The 18,194-nt window shown below is 36.2% G+C and overlaps 1 protein-coding gene across 1 annotated transcript in view; it reads left to right on the plus strand.

Moving 5' to 3' along the window:
* The window catches only part of LOC144959110 (uncharacterized), a 130,523-nt gene that overhangs the window by 91,361 nt on the left and 20,968 nt on the right, over positions 1-18,194 (plus strand). The window contains 14 exon segments of the mRNA XM_078891532.1: positions 1,325-1,387; positions 3,407-3,616; positions 4,881-5,026; positions 7,348-7,482; positions 8,498-8,507; positions 8,510-8,653; positions 9,011-9,118; positions 10,213-10,335; positions 11,397-11,501; positions 13,058-13,195; positions 14,105-14,180; positions 14,975-15,045; positions 16,341-16,493; positions 18,165-18,194. The exon segment at positions 18,165-18,194 is cut by the window's right edge and continues 234 nt beyond it. Coding sequence (XP_078747658.1) covers positions 1,325-1,387; positions 3,407-3,616; positions 4,881-5,026; positions 7,348-7,482; positions 8,498-8,507; positions 8,510-8,653; positions 9,011-9,118; positions 10,213-10,335; positions 11,397-11,501; positions 13,058-13,195; positions 14,105-14,180; positions 14,975-15,045; positions 16,341-16,493; positions 18,165-18,194 — 1,512 coding nt within the window.

The following is an 18,194-nucleotide window of genomic DNA, read 5'->3' on the forward strand; positions in this document are numbered from 1 at the left end:
TAACTCTGGCAACAAATCTTCGTTTTATAGAAGTTTATTGAATTCAAGATTTTTATATAACTGTCAATTAGGACCAAAAATTTCGTATTTCTATGAAATTTTCGGAGAAGTAGGCAGGTCTGTATTAAAACATTATAGGTGAAATGTGTGTGTGTGTGTGTGTGTGTGTGTGTGTGCGTGCGTGCAAGGGAAGGAAAGAGAGAGAGAGAGAGAGAGAGAGAGAGAGAGAGAGAGAGAGAGAGAGAGTGAAAGAACGAGAGAGAGAGAGAGAGACGTTTGTTTCTCTATCGCTCTCTCTCTCTCTTCTCTCTCTCTCTCTTCTCTCTCTCTCTCTCTCTTCTCTCTCTCTCTCTCTCTCTCTCTCTCCTTCTCTTGCACGCACATACACACGCATACTCACACGCACACACACTTTTACCTATACTGTTTTAACTATAATGCCAATGTAATATAACATATTATTTCCTTTTCTTGTTTACCCGAAGAAGGCCAAAGGCCGAAACGTCGTTTACTTTGTTTTGTATCGTTTATAAAAGTAATTTTTACTCCCTTTCTTTTACTATACAACCAATTCTCAGATGCACAACAGACGTTGGTTACATTGTTTGGTATCTTTTATAAGAATCATTTTGACTCCCTTTATTGTATTATACACTTTATAGGGAATGAGATTAGCGGAAGAGTAGCGTCCCTTGATTGGACGTCACCCATAGTCTGTGATGTCACCGGCGGAAAAGTTATTAGAGAGTGAACGTCATGTTGGTTGTGCGCATGCGTTTCTCGTCCTCGCGGACGGACGAGAGACGCATGCGCACAACCAACATGACGTTCTCTCTCTCTCTAATAAACTTTTCCGCCGGTGACGTCACAGACTATGGGTGACGTCCAATCAAGGGACACTACTCTTCCGCTAATCTCATTCCCTATTGACTCATTTAGGCACCTACTTTAGATTCTGAGAATTGGCTACTCCGTCTGTAGATCATGGAACAATTTATATGTGTCCCTCGTCTCAAAACGGTATGATGTCGGTATGGACCAGATGCTAAAAAGTCAAATTATAGATAAACTGGTCAAAAATATGAAACGTTGGTATTTAGCACAGTAAAATATGATATTCCTTCTCCTCTATAAAGTATATAAAATCAACTTAAGCATGATCTTTCTGGCTACTAATTCCGTTTTCAGCATCTTAATCATCCCGACTTAATACCGTTTTGAGACGAGGGGTCACATATGCTTTATTTGATGAGCATTGTGAGTTGTTTTCATTTGAAATGATGTCTTCACAAGTTCACTAATTGTATACATCTGTGCATCACAGGGTCTCCAGGGTATACCAGGCGAACCAGGCCCTATTGGACCCAAAGGAGACCGCGGACCGGCTGTAAGTTTTCTTAAAAATCATTTCATCGTGTGGGGTATAGATAGTTCAAAGATGACGTCACTCGTGTCTTTGTTATTGTTTTTTGCCATCCGCGTTTATGAGTAATGCTCACTGAACCGTATTAACCCGACTATAAACGTTCATGGATACACACAGTTTTGTGTGTTGGTCCGTTTTACTTCCGGATGGCAATGTTATGAGCTCTTCTGAACCAAGCGCTTACTATCTATAGATAGTATGCGCTTGGCTAAGAAGTTCATAACGTTGCCATCCGGAAGTATAACGGACCAACACACAAAACTATGTGTAGTAACCTTACACGTTTATAGTCTGGTTAATACAGTTTTTATTTATTTTTTTGAGAATTACTCATATTCGTGGATGGCAAAAAAAAAAAAAAAAAAAAAAAAAAAAAAAAAAAAAAAAAAAACAAACCAATAACAAAAACCCGAGTGACTTCATCCTCGTTCTATCTATATTTCCCCTTGATTCCGGATGTGGATGGATGATGATCTTGAGTTTTTGTTCTGACTTTTTGGGCAAGGTTTTTTGTTTTGTATTATTGTTTTTTTTTTTTTTTTTTTTTTTTTTTTTTTCGCCGGCTCTATTTCTTCAGACGCTCAGGAAAATGAAATGAACTTGAACTCTATTTCTCCGAATGGTCGGATAGCCTCCAGTAGCTGATGGGTTACGGGCGCGATGTCGATGCAAAAGTCAATGCTCAAACAGAGTGGACAGGGAATTCTCACGAATCATCCAGCTAACGTTTTTTTTTTTTAGGCACATTGTTGACAAAGACAGATTTTATCAAAAAGTTGTGCTATCGCGAATATTATTCCATGGCGCGTTCACGTTTGCACTTCGCGCGCGCTGCACTATCAACAATGAGAGAACAGAAGTACCTAAATTAACAAATCTAAAGGGAACAGATATTGAAAGACAGGATAGCACAAACTCAAGATAGAAGTTTAACAGAAAGTTGGGAATAAAAGACAGAGCGCCCAAGGACTGGCAAAAGACCCCCCCCCCCCCCCCCCCCCCCCCCAAAAAAAAAAAAAAAAAAAAAAAAAAAAAATAAATAAATAAATAAATAAATAAATAAATAATAAATATTAAATAAATTTAAAAAATAAATAAAAAATGCATACACATTCATTAATTATTCACACAGACACTCTCGCAAATAACCAAAAAAAATCGTGAGAATGGAAACTGTTCGGAGATATAGAGATCAAGAATATTTTCCCGAGCATTCGCAGAAATAGTCTCTTCGTTGGTTTTGTTTTTTAGGCCATGGTCATTGGTCTTGGGAGGAGGAGGAGGACGAAAGAGGTGGAAGAGGACTAGGAGGATGACGAGAAGGAGGTTGACAATAATAGTGACGATAATGAAGACCCTTACCTTACCTTGATGCTCCAGAATATTTTAAAACTCTCTCCTTACCGGCCATTTTCCGGATTTTCCCAAAACTTCACACCCAACCTAAAGATAGTATGCGCTTGGCTAAGAAACTCATAACATTGCCATCCGGAAGTATAGTAACGGACCAACACACAAAACTGTGTGTATCCACGTACTTTTATAGTCTGGTTAATACAGTTTAGTGAGAACAACTCACAAACGCGGATGGCAAAAAACAATAACAAAGGCTTGAGTGACGTCATCTTCGTTCTATCTATACAAAAATAGATTTATTTAACTCAAACACAAAGTCTGTTAGTTCTTGCTATACATATTTTTTTTTTTTTTTTGCTAAACGAGCTCCTCAATACAGTGTTAATAATATATTTTATCTATAGCAAACATTTATATTCAAATATTATGATATCCAAAAGAAATTAGAATGAGAGAAATGTTGGCTGCATCGTAACGAATGTGACGATTTTCCTATTGGTGGTAAGGAGGGGGTTAAGGGGACCCATTGTAAAGCGCTTTGAGCACGTTTACTGAATATTGCACTATATATAAAAGCCCAAGTTTTAAAACAAAATAATATTTTCTCTCAATCGCCTCCCACAGGGTGAAAGTGGTTTGCCTGGAGTGCCGGGAGACAATGGACAAAGGGGTTTGCCAGGTAGAGACGGCTTGGATGGCTTACCTGGCAGGAATGGACATGTAGGAGCCCCCGGACCCCCAGGACCCCCAGGACCTCCTGGCAGAGGCGGCAGTGGTGGTGGTGGCGTAGGGCCTAATCCCCTTCTGTCTGGAAGCGGTGACGGAGAAGGAGATGTAAGTTTATACCTGTCTGGCTCGATGTGATTAAGGTTAAGGGGTTTTGTAAAGTATTTTGTTTCTCTCTCTCTCTCTCTCTCTCTCTCTCTCTCTCTCTCTCTCTCTCTCTCTCTCTCTCTCTCTCTCTCTCTCTCACTCACCCCTTCTCTCTTTATTCAAGATGCTACCCCACATTTTTTTAAAAAAGAACTTCAAATCCAATTTCTAGTTTTCTCTGATAACTGGACACAATATCAGATTGAGGAGAGATATCACAAACTATATCCCTATGTAGTAGCTGATTTTTGAAATTTATAGTGATAATTGTTTTGAAAGAAAGGATGCTATTTTTATCTTTTGAAATTGATGTTAGATGAGAGTAGAGTACTTTACAGAGAAATCAAATCGCCTCAAATTTGAATTTGATGAGTTGTGTATGTTTATTTGGTAATGGTTTATCTTGTACTTAATATTATCAGTTTTTTACCTCTTTGATAGGGCACCAAAGGCTATGTTATTGGCCTAGATTTGCGGCTATGTGGTCTTGTATGACATTCGCCTTTGGATCGGAAGGTCCTGGGTTCGAGTCCAGCTCTGAGCGGTGCATGGTTGAGAGTCCTGGGAAAAGCCACCTTACTCAACTTATCTCAATGTACTCAGGTGTAAAATGAGTACCTGGTCTTTATTACAGCGTTGTTGTCTCTGTCAGAAAATAAAAAAATGTAATATCGCCTAATTGGCGTCATGTCTCGTCCTACTTGTTAAGTGTTGCTGTTGGTTAGGGACCCCTTGTAAAGCACATTTAGTGTATATTTGCATGTGCTACATAACTGCTCAAGTTTTTAAAAACTGAGTTATTTATTATGTATTGTATTGCATTGTATTGTGTGGCTATCTGGTCTCGTGGTATGACACTGCTTTCGGATCGGAAGGTCCTGGGTTCGAGCCTCGCGCTCGGCGCATAGTTGAGTCCTTGGAAAAGACTCTTTACTCACATTCTCTCACTGTACTCAGGTGTAAAATGAGTACCTGGCCGTTAACAGCGTTGTCTTTGTCCGAAAAATTGTAATATCGCCTATCAGGCGGCATGTCCCGTCTTACATGTTAAATGTTGCTGTTGACCACCGACCCTTGTAAAGCGCTTTGAGCACATTTAGGGGATATTGCGCTATCTAAAAGCTCTTTTAAAATTTTTTTTGTATAGGTAATCAAAAGTGGACATCAAATTGTATCATCTTACTTTACATCAATGAAAGCTAATGTTATCCCCATTTCCTTCCAGTGCTGTGAAAATGGTGAACCTGGACCGATGGGCCCAACCGGTGCCCCAGGCCCGCAGGGCCCATCTGGCCTGAGAGGAGCCGTTGGAGACCCAGGCCCCGCTGGTCCCGAGGTATCCAGGGAGTACCAGGGGAAAAAGGAGCAAGGGTGGGTGTTATTATTATAAGTAATCAATCAGTGCTGATAATCTTCCAGTTGATTTGGCCGTTTATCGCGATTTTTTAATTTAAAAAAAAATTTAATTAACTTCATGTGTATTGTGTTTGTGTCACATCTCGAAAAGTTAGTTTTAGCTAACTTTTGCTAGTTTTAGCTAACTTTTGCTTTACAGCTGTTATAATATATCAATTCGGGGTAGGTACTGCAATAATATGGTCAAAGAAATTTTTCCTCTTTTTTTTTTCTTCATTGTTGCCTCATTATCAACACTGAGTGATGCAGTTTTATAAAGTTATCATTCGTTTTTCAGTGACGGGGTCTTGATAGCTCAGTTGGTAGAGCACTCTCTTTAACATAAAAGGACCAAGATCAATCCCCAGTCGAGTAGAAGTTGTTTTTTATTCCGACCACCTCCCCCCCCCCCTACCCCTGTGTGCTCAGCAGTGTTTGGGTAGTTGGGTCAGTCAGATCTGGTGGAAAGTGTTTTGCAATAGACTAGTAGTAGTAGTAAACCTCACAGTCCGAATGACGCTTGCTGAGAATTGTGTGATTCAGTCATAGGGGATAAGTATATCTGCTCTCTCCATCCATGTTGTCAATTGTTTCCATTGGTCAGAGTTTTGAGGCTGTCAAGATCTTGTTGTGACTTTAGTACGGATGGCACTGCAATATGTCTTAGTTCTTCAGGGATTAATTCGGCCTCATCTCAATCCAGAAATTTCTGATATGTAGAAAGATCCTGGTTCAGGGTAGTTACTACTATTGATGTCGGTGTTCTCCCTAAATATTTTTTGCCATTAAGGAGACTTTCTAATTTCTTTTTTGTGAGGCCCCAGGTTATACAGTTATATGTCAATATCGGAATAATCAGTGCCTTGTAAATCTGTATTCGTTTACTCCCACTGATTATGTTATTTCCCATCCATAAATTTTGGAGTTGGTTGAATGCATTGGTGGCCAGCTGCTTTCGTTTTCTGATGACTAGTGTTCTATCTAAAGGGTAGTAAGGAATTATATTGAAACTTTCACGCTTTGGAAACTGGGATAAACTCCTGATCTATGGCCCTCATGGCTCTGAGAGACTACTTTTTTATTAGTGATATAGTGATATAATGGCACTTGATTGTCAATAAAGATCATCCATCCTCATTCTTTCACTCTCCTTAAATCATCAGGATCTGCCTATATATCCTGTTACTAAAATAGTTATTATAGCGGGTGGTTGGATGGGAGCATCACCCTTGAATCATATACCTATGATGTTCGCATGGGTGTACGATCCGATAGTGATGTCGTTTCTTCTTCTCTTTACTAGCCTATCCTGCTTCTTTGGTTTGTGATTGTATTTTTGACAGGGGATATTTTTTTTTCTGTAAATCTTCTGCCTGTTTGTTCTTGGTTATTTATAATTTAGCTTATGATATCTTTAGGTTATGATTTTGATTTACGTTTGTACTATGTTTGTTAGATTGCTTGTTTTTTTTTGTTTCAGCGGTCTCTCATATAACCTCAATTGTGTTGGAAGAGACCTAAAGCAACAAACAAACAAAAAATAGTTATTAAGAAATTAAGGATTAGGCACCAGTGTAAAATAAAGATCTGAACAAGTGTGTATGAAAGGTTCCAGACAAAGCAAGAAAGAAAAATAGAAGAAAAAAACCATCCCAAAAAATCAGTCTATTTCTGGGGGGTTTTTTTGATGTTTTTTTTTTCTTCTATTTTTCTTTCTTGCTTTGTCTGGTACCTTTCATACACATTTGTTCAGATCTTTACAATAGTTATGCTACCTTATGATTTAATATGTAACGGATTCATTGTTTATTCAATGTCCGGATGACTGGTTACACACTTCCAAAGGCTTTTAAACCAGTAAAAAGGAATGTGTACCCTCACAACGTCTCTTCCTATTGAAATCTGTGCTATTCCCCAACACAATGACTTAACCTATACTGCTATGTGGTCTTTTGGTATGACACTTGCATTTGGATTGGAAGGTCCAAGGTTTGAGTCCTGCATTGTGTGGCACATAGTTGAATCCTTGGAAAGAAGCTCTTAAATCGCATTCTCTCACTATACTTAGGTGTAAAATGAGTACCTGACTGTTAACAGTATTGTCTGTCGAAAAAAAAAATTGTATCTCGCCTAACAGGCATCAAGTCTCATCCTACATGTTAATGTTGCTATTGGTTAGAGACCCCTCATTAAATGCTTTGAGCGCGTTTAGTGGATATTGCTCTTTATCAATGCTCATATTTTTAAAATGCTCATGTTAAAAATCAAGCTAATAAATTCAACATTGGTGACTACAGGGCTATGACGGAGAGCCAGGCGTCAACGGGCTGGATGGTACACCAGGTGCTCAAGGAGCCATGGGCCTCACAGGCCCCACTGGGCCCAGAGGAGATACTGGAATACCTGGACTGGACGGCAGACCTGGACAGAAAGTAAGAAGGATGCTCTCCCCCCCCCCCCCTTCTCTCTCTCTCTCTCTCTCTCTCTCTCTCTCTCTCTCTCTCTCTCTCTATCTATCTATCTATCTATCTTTTTCTCTCTGCCTTAAATATATTTTTGTAAATATCGAATCGAATGATACACTATATAATTTGCATAAATTATAAAACAATGTTTCCAGAGAGTGCAATCAAATCAGAGTATAATATGAAAAATGCTATACAAAATGAGTATTATATTTCAGTAGTGCAATACCTAGATGACAATGAGTTATTTTCCATTTCATCCAACTAAAACTAGACTTTTAGGTGATCTCAAACTAACTACATTGATAGTGTGCTCTTGGAATCTACATCTGTGTCTTATTTAAACCAATTCCCCTTTGTCTTACCTTTTCTTGGATGCTTTAATTGTAATTCTAGAACTTTTTACTTCCCATTTTCTTCCTTTTTACTGGCGCTGATATGACCTTAATGTGTTGCAAGCGCCGTAAAACCCTCAAAAACAAACAAACAAACATAGAATACATTGTGCATGAGCCATAAGGTATCATCCAGTATCATCCAGAAGTATTCCAAAACAAATGTTTGTGACGAATCTTCAAGATGCTCTTGCCAAACATAATCTCAAGTGAGGACCTGATGGCAAGAGCTAAAGTGGAGTCTCTGGAGAGTCTCATTAAAAGGAGAAGATGGCAAGGTTGGGACATGTCTGTTGCAAACCAGATGAAACACTGATAAGAAAGTCTCTGCGATGGACATCCCAAGGAAAGAGGAAGTGAGGATTCCCCAAGGAGACTTGGAGATGTACAGTAGAGAGGAACCTAAAATAGAGAGATCTGTCCCTCGAGATGGCCCCAAGAATAGCTGTTGACAGGACCAGGTGGAGATCTCTTGCATCGCCTCAAATGCCAGCAGGCCCGGAGAGGATTGAGTGATTGAGTGAGTGAGTGATATGGCTCTAAAAGACTATAATTATACATGTCATTAATTTGCTTTCTACATCCAGGGAGAACCAGGCAACCCAGGGCCCAAGGCCGAACAAGGATATACAGGCCCTGTAGGACCCCAAGGACCCAAAGGAGAGGCGGGTCCACCTGGACCTCCTGGCCCTTCTTTTGCCGATCCCAATGTCGGAGGTGGACGAGTTGTTAAAGGAGAGAAGGTAAGAATAAATGGAGGCATGGTTATTTTACTTCCATTAATTGTATTAAGTGTTATTATGAGGCGAAGTGGTCTAGTGTTTATGACACTCACCTATGGATCGCAAGGTCCTGGGTTCAAGTCCTGAGCAGCGCATAGTTAAATCCTCGGGAAAAGCTTTTTACTCACAATATTGTGCTATATAAAACTCAAAAAATGTTTTTTTTTTGTTTTTTTTTTTTCTTTTTTTTTTTTTTTAAAAGTCATACAAGAAAATTTAATGAAACATTTATCATTTAAAGCTAGAAATCTTTCATATGTATTTTTATATTCTCTATACAATTGTTGTTTCTTTTTTCTTTTTTTTTTTTTTTTTTAGGGAGAGCCAGGAATAACTGGTATGGATGGGCTTCCTGGTGATGTGGGCCCTATTGGGCCTCGCGGATTACAGGGCCCACAGGGTGAATCAGGCCTTGTTGGATTAACGGTAAGACGAGAATTGGTGGATTTATTTTTGGGACGCTCTTTCTTTCTTTCATATCTCATTGAATATACAACAAACATAATTCATATAATATAATATAATATAATATAATATAATATAATATAATATAATATAATATAATATAATATAATATAAATAATATAATATAATATAATCATAATATAGTATAATATAATATATACTTTATTCATCAAAAATAATGGAAATTCGTTTACAGACGTGGCATGCATGAAAATGTATAAACACAAAGTTGAGAATCTATGGCGACAATGTATACATATTATAATATATGCAAAGGCACAAAAATGTAAAAATATACAACCAAGAACCAATAGCAACACCTTATATATTAATTCATTCCTTGAATAATAATAAAACACACAAAACAATTTCAAATCCTGATCTCCAAACACCGACACAAACATCCAGGACTTCCCACATGGACAGTTTCATCCTCCTAACATCCACCAAAGACCTCAGAAAATTCTCATTTTATCCCCAGTACCATCACAGATTGGAACAATTTACCGCGGGAAGTTACCTACACCTGCACCCACTTTAGATTCATTTACAGAGCTTCATGATCACTGTTGAATTTTCACCTTAATGAATGTTATTGTTCATGTCAAAATCTTTATGAATGAAGGTGGACATTAAAGTGAAGATCCTTTTCAATTAATTTTTTTTTTTTTTTTTTTTGGCATTTGGTTAACCCCCCTCCTTACCACCTACAGGAAAATCGTCACATTCGTTACGATGCAAACAACATCTTTCTTATTAAAATTTCTCTGTATACCATAACGTTTAAAGAAAATGAACAGTGTGTTGTACAGCATGTATTGCTAAAGAAATTATTTATCGCAAGAACTTACTGCTATTGTGTTTGAGTGATAAAAACTAAATTTTTGTGTTAGTTGGGTGTGAAGTTTTGGCGAAAATCCTGAAAATGGCTGGTAAGGAGAGAGTTAACCTTGACATTATATTGAATCGAGGCCTTTGGTTGGGGTACATAAAATTCGCTGGTGCTTTAATTTTCATATTTTGTAAAATTCCTTTCTCATTCCTTTCTCACTCAGGGACCCAAAGGAGACACTGGTCGTGATGGAAACCCAGGTCGAATGGGACCGGTCGGACCCCCGGGACCCCCAGGAAGGGCAGTGTACTACAATAGTACTATAGGCTCCAAGGGGGGTTCTTTCGTATGTATCACCATTGTTTCTTCTTTTTTTTTTCATCTTCTTCTTCTGTGCTTAAATATTACATTAATACAAATATTTAATAATTGTAATAATAATGATAATAATAATCATAATAATAATAAATAATAATAATAATAATAATAATAATAATAATAATAATAATAATAATAATAATAATAATAATAATAATAATATTAATAATAATATTAATAATAATAAAAACAATAATAATAGTAATAATGATGATAATAATGAAAACAGCAAAAAACAACAATAATGATATCAGCAAAAAACAACAATAATGATGTTGATGATAATAATAATAATAATAATAATAATAATAATAATAATAATAATAATAATAATAATAATAATAATAATAATAATAATAATGATGATGATAATACTGATAATATAATAATAATAATAATAATAATAATAATAATAATAATAATAATAATAATAATAATAATAATAATAATAATAATAATAATAATAATAATAATAATAATCATCATCATTATTATACTGATAATGTTGATGATGATAATTATAATGAGGACATTTCTGTGGAGTACGTAGTTAAAGGTCATTAAATGTGTTGTCTTCTCCAAAATGAGAATCTGAGTAGCCAAACAGATGATTGCGTCATTGGAAATGCAGGCTAAATCTACCCTCAATAAGCTTGATAATTCTCCATAAATTCAGTGGATCTTAAATTTTGAAGTGTTGGATGGTTGTATGTAGTGAACATATGATTTTTAAAAAGGAAAAGAAAATGACCATCGATATTGATGATATATTATGATAACTCTTTTAAAACGGTTGAGTTTAATAATAATAATAATATACACTTTATTCATTTTTAAAAAAATGAAAATTCGTTTACAGACGTGGCATGCATAAAAATGTATAAACACGAAGTTGAGAATAAAAATAATTTTTTGTAGAATATCACAAGAGCAGCAAACCACGTCTGTTGTCGCCGGAAGCCAGCGCCAAAAGCGCAAGTTGGTTGGCAAGTCAGTAATTTAAAATTGTAATTTCTTGCCTTTGAACAGGAACCTGGCGAGAAGGGAGAGAAAGGAGAGAAGGGAGACAGAGGGCCTTTTGGACCTAGAGGATTTCCTGGTAAACAAGGAGACATCGGTGTGCCTGGCTTTATGGTAAGGAGGACATGTTGGGATATAAATAAAAATATGGAATTGAATGTAAGCTTCAGGTTGGTTACGAAAACAGATAAAACAGACGTTTGGGGTTTCCCCTTTATCAACAAACAGAATTGAAAGAAACACTATAGTTAGTTACGAAAACAGATAAAACAGACGTTTGGGGTTTCCCCTTTATCAACAAACAGAATTGAAAGAAACACTATAGTTAGTTACGAAAACAGATAAAACAGACGTTTGGGGTTTCCCCTTTATCAACAAACAGAATTGAATGAAACACTATAGTTAGTTACGAAAACAGATAAAACAGACATTTGGGGTTTCGCCTTTATCAACAAACAGAATTGAATGAAACACTATAGTTAGTTACGAAAACAGATAAAACAGACGTTTGGGGTTTCCCCTTTATCAACAAACAGAATTGAAAGAAACACTATAGTTAGTTACGAAAACAGATAAAACAGACGTTTGGGGTTTCCCCTTTATCAACAAACAGAATTGAATGAAACACAATAGATGAATGAGATAATGTGGTAGTGGCATTGTTAAGATGAATAAACAAAGCATTGATAGGTAGGAAATAGTATGCTCCTTTATAAGGACTCACAAATTAATTCCACATTGTCATTTATTTCTTCGAGCTTCGTTCTTCGGGCAGCAATATTTACATTTTGAGATAAAGAGTCAGAGAACACAATTCAGAGTCAGATAACAGAGACATATGGTAAAGAAATTCGATAAGTGGTCTTGTAGTATGAAATTTGTTCCGGATCAGAGGGTCATGGGTTCGAGTCTCACTCTGAGTGGAGCATAGTTCAGTTCTTTGAATAAAGTTCTTTACTCACATTGTTTTAGCATACTCAGGTGTAAAATGAGTACAAGATTGTTAACAGCATTGTATATTTTCGGGGGAAAAAAAATTGAAACATCACTTAACAGGCGTCATGTCTCGTTAAGTGTTGGTGTTAGCTTGGGATCCCTTGTAAAACGCTTTCGAGTATGTTAAGTTGATATTGCTCTATATGATTGCTCAAGTTACTCCTTAGAAAAAGCTATTAACTCACATTTCCTTTAGCGTACTCAGGTGTAAGATAATTACATGATTGTTAACAGCATTGTCTATGTTCAGATAAGGAAAAAAAATTGAGACATGACGTCTCATTCTTTTCGCTAAGTGTTGCTATAAACAAAGAAAAACAATGTTTTGATAGGTGGTACCTTAAAATGAATATCACCAAATCAGTATCCACAAACTTCCACTTGAATAATCGAGAGGCAACAAAAGAACTGAAGATCACAGCCGGTAACTCAATACTACCCCCAGACCCCAATCCTAAATACCTTGGCATTACATTGGATAGACAACTAAATTATCGCAAACACATTGAGGGAACCGCAACAAAGATTGCAAAAAGAAACAGCCTAGTTAGAAATCTCGCAAGTATCAACTTTCCTTTCACCCTCTATGTCGCGTTCTCTCTTTCCCTACCCAATTCTATTCATTAAAAAAAAAAAAATTCTACTCCCACTTTTTTTACTTTTTTAATTTCCAGGGTCGCCCAGGTCTGAGAGGTAGGAAGGGAGATGCCGGCCGTGGATTGCCAGGACGCAAGGGAGAACCAGGACGTATCGGAAGGACAGGGAGACCAGGGCGTCCAGCTGTTGGAGGCTCAAGTGCTAAGGGTGTCAAGGTTAGCATTGCTTTGACATTATTTTGAATCATTTCAATAAAGCAAATGCTTAACACTGACATATAATAAATATCATTTATAACACCAGTAACGTAGGTACTCCAGGACAGATTTTTTCTCAAGTTTTGGTCCTTTTTACATGATTCAAATTCCAATATCCACCGAACTAAGGAAATAAAAATAATAACAATTTTACAGGTCAAAGTTCAAGCAGTTTTCAATCCTCTTAGCCAGGAGTACAAAGTTGTGAAAACCGTTTAATAAATTTTTATCCACACTTTAAGGGGTGTCCCATTTTTCGCTTATTTGGCCAAAAGTCACTTGCACTGGCTTCCTGTGAAGTTTAGGATAGAATTTAAGATATTGTGCTATGTTTTTAGATGTCTTAATGGATTGGCACCTGAATATTTGCAGGAACTGATGTAAAAATATGACCCCACCCTCTCCCCTCCAAAAAAAAATAATAATAAAATAAAAAAGAACCCCAAAGTAACCAACAAACTCTAAATTAAATAAAAGAATTGTGCTGTTGACATGAAGAATAAACAAGAAAAAGTGCGATATTCTTTAAGCTTTCTAACAAAAGTTGGTTTTCAATACTCTAAGTAAATGATCCATCCTTTAGATTCTTATGTGTCTATTTTCCTGGATTATTATTTGTGACCCTTCATCTCAAAACGGTATTAAGTCGGGATGGTTAAGATGTTGAAAATTGAATTTATAGCCAGAAATATCAGACTTGTGTTGAGTTTGTATGTTTAATTGAGGAGAATGAATTCCATATTCTAGGGTGCTAATGCATAAGGTTCGTTCTGACATAATACCGTTTTAAGATGATGAGTCACATTTGTAGTAATTGTGTATTTTAAAATCTATTTATTGTTTTTATTCACTTTCCCTTCGGCACAGGGAGATGAAGGAGAAAAGGGAACGAAGGGAGAGAGAGGTTTGATTGGACCCCCTGGGCCTGGAGGCAATGGCTTTGGTAAGTACTCATCCAAACACCTATCAAGCAGCTGCCTTTTACACACATGTGCGGCTATGTGGTCTAGTGGTATTACACTCGCTTTCAGATCGGAAGGTCCTGGGTTTGAGCCTCACTCGGTGCATAGTTGAGTCCTTGGAAAAGGCTCTTTACTCACATTCTCCCATCATACTCAGGTCTAAAGAGAGTACCTGGTCGTTAACAGCATTGTCTCTGTTGGAAAAAAATGTATTATCATCTAACAGGCGTCATGTCTCGTTGTACGTGTTATGTGTTGCTGTTGGCCAGGGTTCCTTTGTAAAGCACTTTGAGCATGTTTAGTGGATATTGTCTTATATAAAAGCCCAATTTTATTTTTATTTTATTTTATTTTACATGTAAAAGTGAAGAAAATAATCTGAACATTTTTACTTATTGAGAATCTCCACGGATTTGCAATGCACAATGCATTCCACAATGTTTTCATTTGGGCCTCCCTTACTCATTTGTTTAATGATTCATTGGTGATAATATTGATATTGTATTTTTTCATATCAAAGGCATTTACAGGGTATAATCCAAATGTAAGCTTTTAACCGTGATATGTTATGTTATGTTATGTTATGTTATGTTATGTTATGTTATGTTATGTTATGTTTTGTTATGTTATGTTATGTTATATGTTATGTTATATAATGATTTTCTTGTCATTTTGAAAAAAAAAAATAAATTCAAATAACTAAATAAATTTTTAAAAAATAAAAATAAACGAATAAAAAAAAGGAATAAATCAAAAATTGTTTTGTTTCCTTCAGGATCCAAGGGAGATAAGGGAGACAGAGGAAGAGACGGTCTTGAGGGGCGACCAGGACGACCAGGAATTCAGGTAGGTAAACAAACAACAGTTAAACCAGCTGTCTGTTTTCTTTTTTTTTTTTTCCCCGTTTATTTCCCTCTTGTTCTTTGACAAAATCAGATTTATTTTTTTTTGGTTGAAATCTTAAGTGAAATATAGATAGAACGAAGATGACGTCACTCTGGTCTTTGTTATTGTTTTTTGTCATCCGCGTTTATGAGTAATTCTCACTAAACTGTATTATCCAGACTATAAACGTTTAAGGTTACACAGAGTTTTGTGTGTTGGTCCGTTATACTTCCGGATGGCAATGTTATGAACTTCTTAGTCAAGCGCATCCTATCTCTAAGGCTCTCAATTATTATAATATTATAAGTCCTGTGCCACACTTGTGGCTTGGCCAGGATGTTTTTTTAATTTTTTTAAAAAAGCAGGCTGATCCTAATTAAACATGATATATAGGAAAACAAAATAAAATGCTTAGGAAGGTATAAAGCGTAATATCTACTAAACATGCTCAAAGTGCTTGACAAGCGGTAATAATAATAATAATAATAATAATAATAATAATAATAATAATAATAATAATAATAATAATAATAATAATAATAATAATAATAATAATAATAAAAAGAAGAAGAAGAAGAAGGAGGAGGAGGAGGAGGAGGAGAAGGAGGAGGAGGAGGAGGAGGAGGAGGAGGAGGAGGAGGAGGAGGAGGAGGAGGAGGAGGGGGAGGAGGAGAAGGAGAAGAAGAAGAAGAAGAAGAAGAAGAAGAAGAAGAAGAAGAAGAAGAAGAAGAAGAAGAAGAAGAAGAAGAAGAAGAAAATAATAATAATAATCGGAAAATCAGTTTCGAGTCTCGGTCTGAGCTGTACATAATTGAGCCCTTGGAAAAGGCACTTTACTCATATTCACATTCTCTCACCATCCATACTCAGGTGTAAAATGAGTACCCAGCCATCAACAATGTTGTCTTTGTCCGAAAAAAATTGTAATATCCCCTAACTGGCGTCATGTCTCGTCCTAAATGTTAAGTGTTGCTGTTGGCTTGGGACCCCTTGTAGAGCACTTTGCATACGTTTAGTGGATATTGCTCTATATAAAAACTCAATTTTAAATATTTAAAAAAATATTATAAATTGTTCTTTTCGTATCAGATTTAAATGTACAGTCAGATAAAAAAATGAAATTGAATAAAATATATAAATAGACAGATAAAACGAAAGCGAATGCTTGCGATTATGTATTTAATTCCATATTTGTTCATATAATTTTTTTTTTACTTTTATCACCAAATTGTTATTATTATTTTTTAATTCCGCAGGGACCGGAAGGTTCTCAGGGAGATCCTGGTCTGCGAGGACCCATGGGCCCTCCGGGTCCACCTGGGTCGTCAGATGGATCAGGAAGTGGCAATGGTGTTGCTATACCAGGACCAATGGGCCCACCTGGACCACAGGGAGCTACAGGAGAAAGGGTGAAACTTTTTTTTTTTGGATATCAAAATCAAATTTCATGAAAAATTGCTATAAATAACAATGTGAAATCGAATGTAAGCTTCAAATTAATATACGAAAAAAGATAAAATGGACGTTTCAGGTTTTCCCTTTATCAACAAAACCTGAAACGTCCATTTTATCTTTTTTCGTATATTAAATTGAAGCTTACATTCAATTTCACATTGATATTTATTTCTTCAAGCTTCGAGCAGCAACATTTACATTAAAAAAATCAGAGAGAATTTCAACCTTGATGCTCTACCATTTACGAGAGACCACTAAGGGAGCTCCCTTCCACGCAAAGGGACTGCGTTCAATCCCGGGTGAAGTCGAGATTTTATTTCTGACCTCTGACCCCCTATCCACCCAGCAGTGATTATGTAGATTTAGATAGGTCCATGAGATATTTTGGAATGTACTTTGCTGAGGACTAGCAACTGCTTCTTTACATTTAATGCTATCAAAACCAGTATAGGCTTTATTAACAGAACAAGTCTATCGACTCACTTAACTCTTTCAGCATCATTGGCCACACTGTGCAGCCAGGGCAAAATCTGTTCTACTGGCCAATGGCCTCACAGTGCGGCCAGTCGTGAGAGGCAAAAATAATAATGTAATCCAATCCTACTTTCTATAAAAGTACTATAAATTGAATCAATAGTATCATTTCTTTCATCAGAACATTCAATTGTCCCTAAGGGGGTATTTATATTGAGATTTTGCGCCAAATTCGAATGTTGCTTTGTCTCAATCAGGTGTCAGCCATTTTGTGACGGAAAAGTGAATATAGCCTCAGCACTCAAATAGTTAATTCAAATGTAAAAAAGTATTCGATGCAGTGACATATTTTTAAGAACAGAGACAGAATACTGTATGATAGTATAGTTGACTCCACATGGCTTGCTTTGAGCACATTTATTTGTAGGCTTTTCTTTTACCTTTGAAATATCGTTTGCCTTTTCTCTTGGGTTGTAAGTTTGACTTCTTTCATGAGAATCAAACTTTATCGTGTAAGAACTTGCTTCTATTCTGTTTCTCTTAAGGCTTCCTGCCTTGCATTCTCCATGCTTCCTGCAACGTGTGTATTGTAACAATTGTTGTTAGATAGAGGTGTAAACGGTTTGTTTGCATTGATTCATAATATGTGACCCCTCGCTCAAAATGGTATTATGTCGGGATGATTAAGATACTGAAAATGGAATTTGTAGCCAGAAATATCAGGCTTAAGTTGAGTTTATTTGCTTTATAGAGAAGGAATATCATATTTTACTGTGCTAAAAACCAACGTTTCATATTTTTGACCATTTTAACTATAATTTGACTTTTTAGCATCTGGTCCATCCCGACATAATACCGTTTTGAGACGAGGGGTCACATATTGTTCCTTCAATTTTTTTTTATGATTCTGAAAATTTTCACACACACAAAACTTATCATGAGAATGAGACATTTCCAATGTAATCCAATTGCTTGGATCGAATGAGTTGACTAAAGAGTTACAGTTTTCTTTTTCTTTTATTTTATTTACTATTTTATATGGTACTTTGTATTACACTTTTCAGACCTGTAAACTGGTTAGACTTTGCTGTCTTGATTTTATGTTCAATCTGATTTTTTAATATTTTGATTTTTAATTTTTACTCCTTCAGGGACCAAGGGGTTACACAGGTGAAGGCATT

This window comes from Berghia stephanieae, chromosome 13, assembly GCF_034508935.2.
Source record: "Berghia stephanieae isolate SIO BIC M18660-M18661 chromosome 13, UCSD_Bste_1.3, whole genome shotgun sequence".
Taxonomy (NCBI): Eukaryota; Metazoa; Mollusca; class Gastropoda; order Nudibranchia; family Aeolidiidae; genus Berghia; species Berghia stephanieae.